The sequence below is a fragment of the Clarias gariepinus genome, chromosome 28 (assembly GCF_024256425.1).
Source record: "Clarias gariepinus isolate MV-2021 ecotype Netherlands chromosome 28, CGAR_prim_01v2, whole genome shotgun sequence".
NCBI classification, from domain to species: Eukaryota; Metazoa; Chordata; class Actinopteri; order Siluriformes; family Clariidae; genus Clarias; species Clarias gariepinus.
In genome coordinates this window covers 11,884,419-11,900,573 of record NC_071127.1, presented here as the reverse complement: position 1 = coordinate 11,900,573, position 16,155 = coordinate 11,884,419, and the positions used below count along the sequence as shown (strand labels likewise).

At 38.8% G+C, this 16,155-nt stretch overlaps 1 protein-coding gene across 7 annotated transcripts in view; it reads left to right on the top strand.

The window, feature by feature from the left end:
- col16a1 (collagen, type XVI, alpha 1) overlaps positions 1-16,155 on the top strand; it is a 103,952-nt gene that overhangs the window by 15,131 nt on the left and 72,666 nt on the right. For all 7 annotated transcript variants that reach the window (XM_053489721.1, XM_053489722.1, XM_053489726.1 and 4 more), the window contains 2 exons: positions 11,784-11,852; positions 13,187-13,304. In XM_053489721.1, coding sequence (XP_053345696.1) covers positions 11,784-11,852; positions 13,187-13,304 — 187 coding nt within the window. The remainder of the gene's footprint in view (positions 1-11,783; positions 11,853-13,186; positions 13,305-16,155) is intronic.

The window sequence follows — 16,155 nt, the reverse complement described above, 5'->3', positions numbered from 1 at the left end:
ACATCCATGTTCCACCACATACCAAAGCTGCTCTATTGGACTGAGATCTGGTGACTGTGGAGATCATTTGAAGACAGTGAACTCATCGCCATGTTCAAGAAACCAGTGTGAGATAATTTAAGCTTTGTGACATGCCGTGTATCCTGTGGTCATAACACTGGTGAATTACACCATCACCACCAGCCTGAACCGTTGACGCATGAAGGCAGGATGGATCCATGCTTTCATGTTGTATACAACAAATTCTGACCCTACCATAGGAATGTTGCAGCATAAATCAAAACTCGTCAAGCCAGACAACGTTTTTCCAATCTTCTGTTGTCCAATTTCTGCAAGCCAATTTCCTGTTTGAAAAAAGGAGTTGCATCCGGTGTGGTCTTCTGCTATTGTAGACCATCTGCTTCAAGGTTTCAAGGATTGTGCATTCATAGAAGCACTCCGGCATTCCTTGTTTGTAACGTAATTTGATTTACTGTTACCCTTCTACCAGTTCCAACAAGACTCCTTTGACCCTTGACCTGGCATCAACAAGGCATTTTTTCTAAGAGAACTCACAGGATATTTTTTTTTCTCACATAATTCTCTGTAAATCCTAAAGATGGGTTGTGTGTGAAAATCCCTGTAGATCAGCAGTTTTGGAAATACTTAGTCTAGATCGTCTGGCAGCAGAATGTGAATACCACATTCAAAATCACTTAACACACCTTTCTTCCCCATTCTTCATTTAGTGCATAGAAACGTTCATTTACAGCTGTGTGTCATGGACTGTGGGCTCACTCATAATTTTTCACTAAAACAGCCATGAATAAAGAAAAGTACAAAAACATATTTCGAGAGCACCTTCTTCCAACCATCCAGTTTCGTGAGGAATAATGCCTTTTCCAGCACTTTACTATAAGTAAAACATGATAACTAAGTTAACTTTGAAAGGTCAGGTTCATGGCCAGGAAACTCTCCAGACCTTAATCCCATTGAGGAATTCTGGTCAATCCTCAACAGATGGGCGGACAATCAAAAACCTACAAATTCTACCGAACATTGGTTATGCAAGAATGGGCTGCCATCAGTCAGGATGTGGTCCAGAAGTTAATTGACAGCATGCCAGGGCGAATTACAGAAAGTATGGACTCTGCATAAACTTAATGTAATTGTCAATAAAAGCCTTTAACACTTATGTAATGTTTAAAATCAAATAACTTAACTACTTAAGTATACCATAGTAACATCTGACAAAAGATTAAAAAACACTGAAGCACCCCACCATGTGAAAATTTATATTTGTGTCGTTCTCAAAACTTTTGACCATGGCTGTAGACAGTTTTGTGCATGCAACTATGTGTATACATGGTTAATAGATGAAGCCCATGATCTCCAAGCTCACATTTATGAGATGCCCTCAATTAGGCTATTGCTTTTGCTTTGAGCAGGCTTACCTAAAACTGTACCCTTTTTTTTTTTTTTCAAAAAAAAAAGTGCCTGGAAGGCAGAGAAAGACATGCCTCAAGGTGTTTACATGCACCGCAGCATGCTTGTGTATCATATACTAGTAACTTCAGCCTGCCCCCAATTATGAGATCTAGAGGTCAGAGGCTTAGAGCTTTCCCTAGAGGGGTTGGATGGAAAATGTGCATTTTTTTTTTTACATGTTATATTCCGCTCAAAAATGTCAGTGCTGATACCTGCAAGAGCTGTGAATCCTAGGTAGACTGTTGATGCAATTTTCGCACTAATGTTTATTGTCTGATATGTTGCAGACAGCTTTATTATTTTTTTAATGTGTTGAAGTGTTCAAATCTAAAAATTTTATTTGATAAAGATTGAACTGTGTATCCTATGTTGTTGGTTGTTTAAATGTCTTTTCAAACAGATCGATAATCGTAATCTTCTTAGTCCAGTCCAATAGGTGGCAGTATTGCACAAACTGACTATATCCTTAAGAAAGAAGACATGATCGTCTCTAGTAATAGGAAGTTTAAATCCTTTTAGTGACTCGGTTCTTTGAATCACGTTTATCAAAATAAACGGATCTTTTTTAAGTCATTTAGTTTTCAAAACATTTTCAATAAACAGACCGCCAACACGTCTATATACACAAATATTATAGTTCCAGAAATGAAAATATGACAATGCCGCTAAGGACATATTACGTTAAACAGAACGAGCAGCTCACCTCTCATATCTTCTAGTCCGAGTCGTTCGTTCTTTTATGCTTTTAGCGTCTATGAGAGTCACGTACAGTAACAAAAGAACAATTCAGACTAAAAGACTCACGAGATGAACCGCTAAGTTTCCTGTACATTTGTGATGTGCAGTTTTGCGATGCTTTGCACATGCACGTCCAGTAGAAAATAAGCAAATCACTCTCTGAGAATACTCCTTCTTCATGAGTCATGTTAAAGACTCGTTCATAAAGAGGGAATCCATTCATAAACAACCCACCGCTTGTGAAATGCATTTTTTTTGTGCAAAACCTGTGCAATTTTTTTTTAAGAATTTGTACATTTTAAACCATTTAATGTTTGTAATTTCAAAAGAATGAATCGATTTTGAATCAAAAACTGACTCATCGATTCAATGAACTGAATCGACCAACAAAAGTTCGATTAAATTGCTAAAGCAATTCGATCACACAGCTCTAACAGCTACTTAACTGTAGTTCAAAATCTTTTTTTGCTGGTGTGTGCATCCTTCAGAAACAGGAAACCTCATTAAACACAATGTGAACTTGAAGCCCTAACCTCTCCCGTTCTCCTGTTTGGATACTAAAGCCTTCTCATTTAACTTACAATTTGCCTCTTGCTGTTACAGCACAAGCTAGAATTTGCAATTGGGGGAATTGCTCAGATTCCAATAACACCAGCAAACATGGCTTGTCCGTTTCTGCAGCCCTATCAAACTGTAAAGCTTTATGTTGTACCAATAAAGCTGATCAGACACTTCTGAAGCTCCTTTTTCACTCCGCCTGCTGTGCTGAGCACCCATCGGCCCGCTCTGTAATGAGTCCTTCCAGACGATTCTGGAAGTAAACAGCACATACTCAGGGAAATAAAAGCAGAGATACTCAATTCTCAATCCCAGTGGGTGCGCAGTATCGACCATGCTTAAGCAAAACTCACACAGAACTTAATTAGGACTATATTTTTAAATACTTAGGCCTATAAAGAAATCAAAGACCATCGTAATCCACTTAATACTGTATACTGGGTAGTGTACATTCAAATATGATAGTAAAATATGCTTGCATATCACAATATAGTGGTATACATTTTAGATGTATTGTCTTTAATTTGGGACTTGCAGCAAAATAAGCAAAAACCAACAAAAATGTGAGATCTGGAGACTGTGGAGACCACTTGAGCACAGTGAACTCATTGTCATATTCAAGAAACCAGTTTATGACATTGTTTGTTATCCTGTGGTTCTTAAGGGATGGACATGGTCAGCTACAATACTTAGGTTTTTTTATGCTAATGATGATCAATTGGTGCTAATGGGCCCAAAGCGTGCCAAAAATATCCCTAACACCACCATCACCAGCTTGAGCCATTGATACAATGCAGGATGGATCTCCGAGTCTGTGCTTCAGTTTCCTGTTCTTGGCTCACAGCGGTGGCACCCGGTGTGGTGTGGCCTTCTGCTGCTGTAGCACATCTGCTTTAAGTTTCAACGTGTTGTGCATTCAGAGCAGCTCCTTGGGATACCTCGGTTGCAACAAGATGCCATTTAGTTAATGTTGCCTTTCTATCAGCTCGAACCAGTCTGGCCATTCTCCTCTGACCTCTGGCATCAACGAAGCATTTTCTCCCAGAAAACTGCTGCTCGCTGGATATTTTCTCATTTTCTGACTATTCTCTAGAGATGCTTGTGTATAAGAATCCCAGTATATAAGCAGTTTTGAAAATACTCTTAACCGAATATACTATACTGCATGCCCATTTTAACATGAAAAATATATGCACAATCATTTTATTATTAAATGTATATGACCATGAAAGGGTAGCTGTCAAAAGTCATGTTTAAATTATGCAATCGCATTAGGTTGTCAAAGTGGTCACCATTAGCACCCAGACATAGTAAAATAGAATGGTCCGAATGTTTTTCAGAAGACCGTACATTTGTGAATGGCAATCCCGGCTGAGGAGGCTCGGAGCACACTGCAGTTGTTTCCATGAACATTCAGAGAGTAGAACGCCTGATCTGTGAAAAATGATGGATACCAACTTATGGGAGAGAAACCTTAGCCTGTGCGAACTCGGCTGGAAGTTATTGCCACATCCCCCATACAGTCCTGACCTGTTCCTGGGAGTTCCTGGGAGGCCAGTGTTCCAGACTTGAAGCAGGCAGGCTGATCACGGCTCTGGCATACAGAGAAAATTTTCTACCTTGATGGTATCCAGGCACTAGTGAAACATTGGGATAAGTGCATTAGTGTAGCAGGGGATTATATAAAAGGAGTTTTTAGTCTCATAACTGTGTTCTTTTATTCTGCACAGTCGAAAGTACAGGTTTGAATTGAATTCCGAACATTTGTGTGTATTTGTGTGTATTTGTGTGTGTATGTGTGTAATGTACTGTCAGCAACTATTTTGTTAGTACACCCAATCATTCATGCAGTTATCCAATCAGCCATCCTGTAGCAACAGCTCAGTGCATAAAATCATGCAGATGTAGCTCAAGAGATTCGGTTAACTTGCACATCAAAAATCAAAACGGGAAAAAAAAGCTATCTCTCTTTCATCATTGCATGTTTGTTTGAGTATTGCAGAACTAATTCCTATTTTTAACTATGCACAGAAAGATGAAAAAACCAAAAACAGACAAGCAAAAAAAGATTTTTTTTTTTGTAAGCATCAGTTCTGTTGCCGGAAACAACTTGTTGACAAAAGAGGTCAGAAAAAAAAATGACCAGGTTCGAGTTGACATGAAAGAAATAGTAATTTAAAGGATTGTATGTGAAGCAGAAAAGCATCCCAGAATGCAAACCATATCAAACCTTAAAGTGAATGAGGAGAATAAACATGATCAGGTTCCACTCGAATCAGGAAAGAAGAGGAATCTGAGGCTACAGGCTTAAATAAACTCTACAGGAGTTCCTGTGAATGTAGGTTACCGTGAGTGTATAGGTTGGGTATTATCAGTCGGTTGTACAAAGGAGGAATTTTTTTTTTGTTTAGGATCACTAATACGAATAATTTTGCTTTAAAATACAGAAACTTTAATGCAATGTGTGTGCATTTCTCTGTATATATATAAGAGTGAATGCATTCCCTGGGCTAGCCTATTAGTCTGGTCTTTTTACAGTAAGTGAACAGTGAACACTAAGTTATGTGGATGCTTTCACCCTAAAAGATTGCATGACTGAACAAATCCTTAACTTTTAAAAGAGGAAATTTATAAGACTTCTCGAGACCTCTGCAACATATAATTCACCCTTCAGCTGGAACCCATCATTAGAGCAGGGAGAAGCAAAGTGACATGTTGGTAGTTAACACAATAGGTCCATATCTAACCAGGTATTATTTCAGTGGTGGATCATTTTCAGCACAGCAGTTATACCGGATTGCTTGTAGCTATTGTGCCAAGCATGATAATGCCACTGATACACAGCGTTATTTTTATTCATTTCTTTTTAACCTTACAGCATCAGTTCCGACTTAGACAAAGAATCGGCCATACTTTGATGTATCGAGCCCACAGCATTACTGCGATCAAAAAGCCCGCGATCAAAAAACCCTACAGGACAGATTATACAAGTTAGCTTTAACTATTTGCATAAAACTGGATGCCAACAGGAACATTTTATACCAGGGTGGACAAATCCCTAGGCTGTGTGCCAGATTTTTATTCACACCTACTGAAAATAATAATCATTTGTACATTGTCTGGCCAAAAGTAAAAAACAAACAAACAAACAAACAAAAAAGACTTACTGTGTTTGGATTGAAATACAGTATATGCAAATATAAAGCACTGTTTTTACGTTGTTGTTGTATTTAATAGAATATACAGACTATACAGTACTGTACAGTATGTGCAAAGCTGTAATTTAACATTTCCGGTTATACACTCACTGGCCACTTTATTACAGCAGGTACATGATTTCAACTGCTTGTTAATGCTTACATCCAATTGCATGGCAGCTTCTTAGTACATGTAGAAATGGTCAAGATGATATTCAAACCGAGCATCAGAATGGGGAAGAAAAGTCATTTGAGTAACTTTGATCATGGCATGGTTGTTTGTGCCAGATAAGCTAGTCTGAGTATTTTAGAATCTGCTGATCTGTTGTGATTTTTACTTATAACCTTCGCTAGGGTTTACAAAGAATGGTGTGAAAAAGAGAAACTATTCCATGAGTGGGTGTGTGGGTGAACATGCCTTCTTGATGCAAACTCAGAAAACTGAGGGTACAATTTGCATGGCATCACCAAAGTTGGGCAATAGAAGAATGGAAAAACGTTCCCCAGTCTGATGAGTCTTGATGATAGGGTCAAAATATGTCATAAACAAGATGAATGCATTGATTTACCCTGCTTTGCATCAACTGTTCAGGCTGGTGGATGTGGTAGTTGCTGGCCATGTCCATCCTTTTATGACCCATGATAACTGCTTTTGATATAAAATTACATTGAGTTCGCTGTACTTAAATGGCCTCCACAGTTGACAGATCTCAATCCAGTAGAGCACCTTTGGGATGTGGTGGAATGGTGGAGAATCTTGTACTATGGATACAAACCTCCAGCACGTGTGTTATGCTACAGTATCATGTTGATATGGACCAAAACTTCTAAGATTGTTTCCATCACCTTGTTAAATCTGTGCAATGGAGAATTATGGCAGCTTTGAAGGCACAAGGTGGACCAGCCCAGTAATATCAATGTGTAGCTAATGAAGTGGATGGAGAGTGTATAGTAAAAAAAAGGATGCCAAACATAAATAATACTTATGATGGATAGAACAAAAAAAATGTTGCATGACTGAAACATTAATCAGCTGACTTCTTGTTGGTGCCACAAACATTAATGCATAACTAGCTAACTGGCGAACCATACATCTTTATATTGTGTTGACGTCTTTAACCTGGCTAGTTTACAGGCACTGCAATGACGTAGTGTTTCCCAGATAATTGGGAATAAATATGTGGATATGGATATTCTGTAATCTGTTCTATCTGGCTAAATGTTTGTGGACGCCTAACGTGCTTTCCAGTACAAAGGTATGAAGGTTGACACACACGCCATAACAGATTCCACACTGTTTCTGAGACGGCTAACGGCCCAAACACACACCCACAGCGGAATACACACCCCATAAACAGAAACACTTGACTTTTTTTTTCAGGTAGTGCAGGTTAATTTGTTTTATTTTTACTTAATATTTTGTATTCATTCTTTTTATGTATTTATTTTTTGGGGCTGTGGAACAAATTATTTGAGTTTCTATTATATCTTATGCGAAAATTTGATTTGGTTTATGAGTGTACCACTGTAGAAGTGTTCCACTTCTGGAACGAATTATGCTCGTAATCCAAGGTTCCACTGTATATGATACACATATGGATGTCATCGCCAGCGTATTTGTCGGTTGTTTTTTTCACATATGCATTACCAGATATATCACAATTAATGCTGTATTGTTAAATGATAATGGAAAATGTATTTCTTAATATATATCCTGTATCTAACCATCTACTGGATACAACTAACATTTTCTTTAGTGTTAGTTTGCGGTTAGTGGAAGATAGTACAGTAGGTGTATGGGTAGGTTTCTTTGAAAAAAACTCATCGCCCTGCTTTAGGACATCTTTACACCTGTTCTTTCTAAGCATCACTTGTGATATCTTCCTTCCAGAGAAAAGTGAGGTGAGACTTTAAGTGAGATTGTCTCTAACACCCAGGATAGATAGATACTTGCTGACGTTTAAGGTCTGCTAAAATCTTACTAAGGAACACTAAGCCTACTTGGCATATACAGTATAGTGAAAGAGATCACTATCTGCGCAAACATAATTATCAGATAATTTATGATATTCTAAAGTAAATGGTCATAATAGTGGATATTCTTTTTTTTGTATTAGGGTCACTGTTTAATTAACATCTTATTCCAGTGAAATAATAGGATTCAAGTTAATGTGCACAAAGGTGACTTCTGGCAGGAATAAATTACTTGTGAATCTTTCAAGGTTGTACAGTTTCTATAATTAAATCGCATGTCTAAGCAGATTTTTCGTGAATAGTGCCAGAGTTCCTACAGTTTTACTGTCATAGCGCTGTCAATCTGAAGAGTAGGATTAATTCGATGACATTACTGTACCTATACATTAGGGATGTAACAGTAGGAGGATTTCAGTTTCAGTTCGTCCCAGATGTTCAGTGAATAGAGTCAAAATGTAATTAGTGCACGGTGATTTTCCCCATTAATTTGGATCATTCAAATTAAAGGAAAACATACAGTACTGTAGCATGTCTCTGAAGACGTATCTTGTAGAAAAAGATTCAAATAACACTTCATAGAAAGAAAGTTTGTGCTGGTTTGAAGTGGCAGATGAACAAATTTATGCAAAATATAATTCAGCATTACATCCTACACAGTAAAGTATTTAACACTTTCAGAGTCCACCTGGACTCACGCAAACACTGCTGGGTGTTAATTCAGCATTGGGGAATTGCTTACTGTGTAAGTGCTAATTCGCCGGTCAGAATAAGTCATTTTCCACTTTAGTGCATTTGACAGCCGAAGTAGGAACCTGAAAGCCCCCATGTTCAGGTGTTATGCAACATGCTTTTCAGGTAATTTGAGTGACTGATGCATATTGTTTTTTGTCAAACAGTATAATCAGTGTCTTAGATTTGACAAACAATTGTGCCTGTAAGTCTTTCTTTGTGTTTGTATAATACAGTAGTGTGCACAGCCATTCTTTGATTTTACTTCACCCTGTAAGCAGGAAAGAAACTCAGATTTGGGAATAATAACACAAGTTGACTTTTGTTGCAGTGGCACTTCATGTCAAGATTTTTTTTTCTGTCAAGACTAAAAGGTTCATTCAGAGTTGTGGGGAAAAAGTGGAATAGTGAAAATATCCATTATTTAAAAAAAAAATGTTTTTACTATTTCACTAGCACTATATTTAGTGCTATTAATACTCCTTAACACCTAGATGCCTTTTTAATTTTTATATTAATTAATTATTTATTATAATTTTTTTGAGAAATGTTTTTATAAATTTACAAATTTTATAATAAATTCATAAATAAATCATGTTTAGTTTATTTATTTTTTCAATGTACTGATTAAAACATACTGCACTTAAGTATGTGCGACTTTTGGGTAATATGACACCCTTACTATACACCGATTATCCACAACATAAAATTAACATAGTAACATTTATTAATTAAGTAACATTTATTAGTAAGAAATTATTAATGAATTAATTATCAATCTGCCAGATTGCCACTGTTGAACTCTTGAGCAAGGCCCCTAACCCTCTCTGTACACTGGCTGACCCTGCACTCTGACCCCAGCCTACTGAGAAAAGCTGGTATACAGTATGTAAAGAATTAAGAAATTCACTGTTCAATGTGTTTACACCTTAACGACTTTCTCTCTATTGTCTTTCTAACGAGCCTCCATCCTACTCTTACCTTCTTCATTGGTAACAAGGCTTTTCAAACATGAGAGACTCCTTGACCTTAGAAGGAATTTTCCAACTTACAGTGGTTTAGACTGAAGAAGCTGCTTGGATGAGTAGAGAAACATTTCCACTGAACGAGATGACATGACTCAACCTCCAGTTAATCTGTATGATTGGGAATCTTCACAGACATAGTAATGCATATGAGATGAAAAAAGGCTGAACTTATAAATTATACACCGGTATCAGGATCATAGGCATCCAAGGCTCACCATCGTCTGAAGGTACCAAAAGCCAGCCTATTTGCTTTACAGTCCACTGCACATTTTGCCCAGCAGGCAAAGAGTTCAAGACTGCCAACTCACTCAGCGTCCAAACTCGCCAATCCAATCTGGTACCCATGGGAGGTGCAGGACAGACAAATCCGATCTATTGAGAACCGCACTCTGATCCCAATCAGCACCCAAAGGATCCACTGCCAACGTCATGGTGTGATTCATGCCCCAAGGGGGCAGAGCTGCCCAGGTGGTACTAAGGCAACCAGCACAATATTGGGTATAATGTTTTGCATTGTTGATTGGTGTGTATATATTTTTAGTGTTTGTATTAGTATCTGGATCTTTTTTTAGGATTTAAGCCATAAAGGGTTGAGGTCTACACAAGTAGACCTCAAGTAGACCAGTAGACCTACAGTACAGTACTTTTTTTTTGGTGACAAAAGGGTTATTTTGGGTTCTTTTTCTTAAACAATAAACTTGGTTAGGAAATGGAGTTTTTATAGCCTCGTTAAGACAATTCTCAACCATGATCTTTGTTTTTCATAAAAAGAATATTTTGAGTCACACTGGCAGCCAGAGAAAGACATGTTGCACTGCTGGTGTCTTCCTCTTTAACTCTGTGAGGGAGTTTTTCTTTGCCATTGTAGCCCTCGGTTTGCTCTGTAGGAGTTTGGGACAGATTGATGAGTCCCCTCTGAATAAACAAGAAAGTTTCACTTTTTGAGAGATGCACTCCCACACACAGAATCAAACCTCTCCTTACCAATACAATTCCTATGAATAAATAAATTAAATTTGTCACGTTACCGTGTTTCTTCGGGTGCCTTTTTTTTTTTTTTTTACTTGCTTCATTTTCTTACTTTCCTCAGGAGCTGATCATCCTTCAGGGCCCCATGGTTTCTCTGTAATAATCTCCAAATTAAGGAATTCATCTTTTTGGAAGCAGGGGTTGAGCGAGAGCTTTGTAGAGTAGTCCTGCTTGACTTCAAAAAAGCCCAAAATGCACGAATGTTGCAAAATGATCTCTTAGTCTGTCAGATAAGTTTGTCTGATATTTCCTCGCAAGCCCTAAGGTTGCTGCGTTAGCAGAAGAGGGATTCGGGTGTCTCGAGTTTGAGGAAAGAGATTTATAGAACTTGACAAGGAGAACCAGGTTGGAGCTACAGCTCTCTCATTATTCCTCCTCTCACCTCCCGTATACATCCTCCCCGAGTTGCTTGCTCTCTCAGTCATAGCTCCAGCTTTTGATATGCTCCTCATCTACAAAACGTCTAATTGACAGCTGCACTCAGAGCCACACTGCGTTAGCATGATGGCGCACATTGAGATGAACAGGTCTTTCAGCTCATCCCAGCATGCATTGACCTAACTGTAATTCGACGGAATCGTATGGTAAAACCACCATCACTTAAAGCATTCTGCTGGAAATGTCTTTAGATGTTCTTGTTATGATGTTCTACCACCGAATCTTTTTCGGAGGTGACGCCTTTCCTAGCTGTATGACAGACAGCGCTTCGGCCCGCAACAGTACGTGTCAGCGCGAGTAAATCAATCATGTGACGTCCACCCATCGATGGAATGTCAAGCGGCCTGTCAGAGGTCTTGTCTTCAGATTATGGAGTGATTCTTTCAGACAGACAGTATTTATTTTTGGCCTGGTATCTGAGTTCTTGTCTGTCTTCCCCGCACAGACTTTGATCACGGCAACACGTTTGCCCTTTGCTTAGGTCTAACATTTGACATAGCTGTCCTCAGCTAGACACCCAACTTCCACTAGAAAACTTTCAGCGTTAGAAAGTTTAGGCAGCAAATTACATGTCTGTCTGTATGTTGAACTTTTGGTCTTTCTCATTTTATCTTCCTTTCAATAGGTGAGCGGTGTCCTTCCATGCAGGTCGAAGACTGGAAGTTTCCTCAGACAGCCAGACACAACATTACAGGTACGGTGCGTCTGGTCATGGATTTCCTTTGGATCTGGGTGATGGTGCCAAAGCAGACATAAGGAGACTATGCATTACATTAGATTGAGGATGGAGTTCAGGATTGACACAGGCATCATGGAGCTTTAAGACAACAGCAATACTTCAGAGCCCTCTTTAAATCCCTGAGTATTAGTCAGTTATTCTTCTTTATGTATATGTGACCCATCTTATTAAATCAATTCATGTAATAGCAAATTCAACAATCAACTGATAAATCCTGATCCTTCTTTAGAATTAAGAAAATTTTAATTCTAAACATAGTTTTAAAGCACTTTAAGTAAGACTAGCCAAGCCGGTTAACACAGTTGTTTTCAATGTTTTTCCACCGGACATGGTATAGTAATATTGAACCAGGAATCTGAAAAGTGAAGCATTACTCAAATGACCTAAAAGTGACCTATTATTCAGTGACTTATCAATAAAGGGCAAAACTAATAAGTAAGTTTTTACTCTAGTCAGTTGATTTCAACTGGTCCTAGTGGTTAATGAAGCTGAAGCTAGTGAGTAAACCAGTTTTACAATACGTACTGGTGGTGTATGATGTGGCACTTAGTCACAATGTCTACTAGCATGCACTTTTTTGTATATTTAAATGATTATGCATGATTTGAAGTCCTCTACAGATACCTTAAAACCCCAGGAAGTATTGCTACCATGGATCCTTTTCTGTCTTTTAGTTTACTGCTTTACTTTTATTAATGGCTGCTAGATGTATTTAATGAGCATAGCATGTTAATGAACCATAACCTGTAGTTTTTGGTTAATTAACAGTCATGTTAATATACACTATTAAATCGTGCCTTGGGCCGTTTACACGCAGGACGAGGCTTAAATATAATGTAACCTATACAGTATATTTCTCCCTAATTGCACTTGGCAACAATAAGACAATGACACGCTCCGTTTGGTACGAAGTCTACACTCATGGCTGGTGATCGAAACATCTAAAATTATACGGTTGTCATGGTGTCATCAAATCAACTTTCGGGTTTGTTTTGTGTAGGTTGAATATTAGTCACGTGAACCATTTACGTATCCTTCATGTAGAGTATTGGAAGCTCTTAACGGATCGCCAAACACATTCGCTCATGGAGAATCGCTAAAGACATAGTCATTAATGTGTAGGGATTTAGGCTTATGTGCTTCTGCTCTTGATCTCTTTAAAAGTTAAAGGCTTTTTCTGCTCTAGCTTCGAACCCCTTTAGTGACATACTGCATGGTGCCTGTCGCACAGCACACTGCTGATTGATTAGCCTGCTGGATGGTTAATGAATTGATCGATTGATCCACAGGTTTCAATCTGGTGCGGCGCTTTTCCCTGATGAAGAACAGCGATGTGAAGAAGATACGTAACCCGCGAGGGCCTGTCATCCTACGCCTGGGAAAAGTTCGCCTCATCCAGCCCACTGAGTAAGCCTTTGATCTTTCTCTGTCTCTCTCCCTCTCTCTCTTTCCCTCTCTCTGTCTCAATCTTCTTAAAACCTCCTTAGATTTTGTGGCTAGTTTTCGAGAAATAAGCATTCACTTAGCAATAAAAGTTACAACTTCACTATGATCTCATTGATTCTATTTCCAAAAAGGGCTTTCCAGAGTTTGCTTTTGTCTGTTTTTGTAATTACAAAAGCCGTACACCCCCCCACCCCACCTCCGCACACCCTCTCTCACCGCTAACTGGCACAGCTGTACGTGTACATAACTTCAATAGTAATAAAACATGCCAGCACAAGCTTGTGTCTGAATTTTAAATCCGACAGATAGTTGTTGATTAAGAACTTAGGCCTAAAGCGTGGAAAAAAAAGGAAATATCCAAATACTGTGACAACCATCTGGAGGTTGACTCTGTGCCACCCGTTCCATTAATGCACTTCTGAAAATCGGACTGGCACCGAGCTCTTGCCACTCAGCCCAGGGCGGTAAAATGTTTTATTAACAATAATATTAAGGACCCATCATTTTTTGGTGTGACCGTAAACCACAGTACAATCGAATGTGTTTTTATGACTATAGCTTTATAGGACTTGAATTGACAAGCTGTCAGTAAAGTGCTCACTTTAATAACAAGGATATGACTAAATATGATATATAAAATATTGTGCGGAATAAATACATAAACATGAATACATTTTAAAGGGCATCCGATTGAGACTTAAAGGAGAATAAATGTAGAAGATTCCTGCGTTAAACTCGTCCACCCCATCCCCCGACACACGTGACTTTCACGACGCTCTCAGACAAAACAACAAAAGAGGGCCAGAGAAAAACGTTGGCCACAGATAAAAAAGGTCTGTTATGCTCTTTCAGACACATCATCACCATTAATCTGTCATGCATATATCACGTTGTTTAAAATCTGGGACAGAACCGTCCCTTGAAGATGAAGATGCATTGAGTGACACAGTGTCTCCAGCTGGAATCTCCGCTCTCGCCTTCTTTCCTGTTTGCTGTGTAGATATCCGAGCATGTGATTTGACAGTTTGATTGGGAGATGATGGTGACTGGCCCTTGGCTGACTTATGTGCGGGAAAGCTTTTAGACGCTCATAAAAAGTATGGAGATGAGCGAGAGAGCGGAAGCGAATGTTTATTACCCGGGTTGAGGTATTGAGGGCGATGTCGATGCTGAAGAGCGCTGATGGAATTCTCATAGGAAAGGCCTGGGCGGGACGGCGGGTAATGCATATTACCAGAGTAGATCATACATACTGTACTGTTCTGTATGTTCTCGGTCATGTACTGATCACGGGTTTCATGTAATGAGTTAGAACAAGCTGTGTGCCAAAAACGATCACATTCACACTGGAACGGTTCTCCATACGCCAATCAATAGGCCATGCAAAGTGCAGCACAACAGCCCTCGGGATACGTATCCGGATTTGACTTAGTGAAATGCATCAGTCTAAGTATTCTTGTTTATTTATTTGTATTATTTGTAGCCTCGTATTTTAGTGTATCGAGGGGCCGTAATGCTGGAGCAGTTATTGAACGATCATATACTATATTAAAATAATTTAATAAAATGGTGAGAGTCTGTTTTCTGACGGATTTGCTGATTTTTTTTATAAGGTCACAACCAAAATAAAGTAGTTATAGTATCTCATTATGTTTATTCTCTATCTGCATTGTTTAATATAGATAAATGCACGCTACAGTAAGTCACAGCTGACAAGACTACACACATTATAGGCTTAATTAAGTCACTCTGCATAATAAAAAGATAAAATACAATCAAAATCGATAATCGCGGAATTGGATGAATGGTTTCCTTTAAGATTTGCTAGTTTCAACGTCTTCTTTACTAGATTACAGATTCAGGATACAGCCAGTGGCTTGTATTTTAGCTTAATTGAATATTGTCTTTTAAGAAGGATTACCATCATCCCGCTTATTTGTGGCCAGCTCCAGGTGTCTGTACAGCACAATTAGAGATGTGACCTGAAATCATAGCCGGAATCAGAGGGGGTAGAAGGAGCACGGAGAAATTATACGCTGCGGTAAAATGATCCAACTATCAATCTGTATTCAAGTGAAAGCATTCGAGTGAAATACTTCTAAATGTTTAACGTGGTGAAAAGTGAAAAACAAACAGCCTGAAGAGCTCACTCAACCCACCAAATGCTTCTTTACATTTTTCGTCTGAAGAGCCAGACTTTCTTGTATTTTTAATGTAGTCTTGCGTAACAGCTCTCCACGCTTTCTAGGAGACTATTTTTTTATTTATTTTTTTTGGCTCTTATTTCTGCCTCAAATTTCCAGTATGTTCCCCATGTCTGACCAGTTTCATATATTTGTTTCACTTATTTGATTCACTTTATCCTGTAAACAGGGTCGCGGGGGGTCTAGAGCCTATCCCAGTAGACTTCGGCGTGGTCCTGTACTTCCTGGGTGTACAGTCCATCTCAGGGGACACACTCACATGCTCATTCACACAATACACACAAATTAGGAACGCCAGTTAACCTAATCTGCACGTCTTTGGACTGGGGGAGGAAACCGGATTACCCAGGGGAAACCCACTAAGCACGGGGAGAACACGGACCAGAGGCGGGAATCGAACCTAGATCAAAGCGGTGCAATGTGACAGTGCTAACCACCATGAATCATTAAAAAAAAAAAGTTTTAGGATTGTTCTTCTCCAATGTCGAAAAACAAAAATGAGAAGGTGTGTCCAAACTTTTGACTGGTACCCTAGGACCGGGTCGTGCGGCCAGACGAGATGATGTCTGTTCCTGCTCTGTGCTTTGCATCACATTGACCCAGTTACA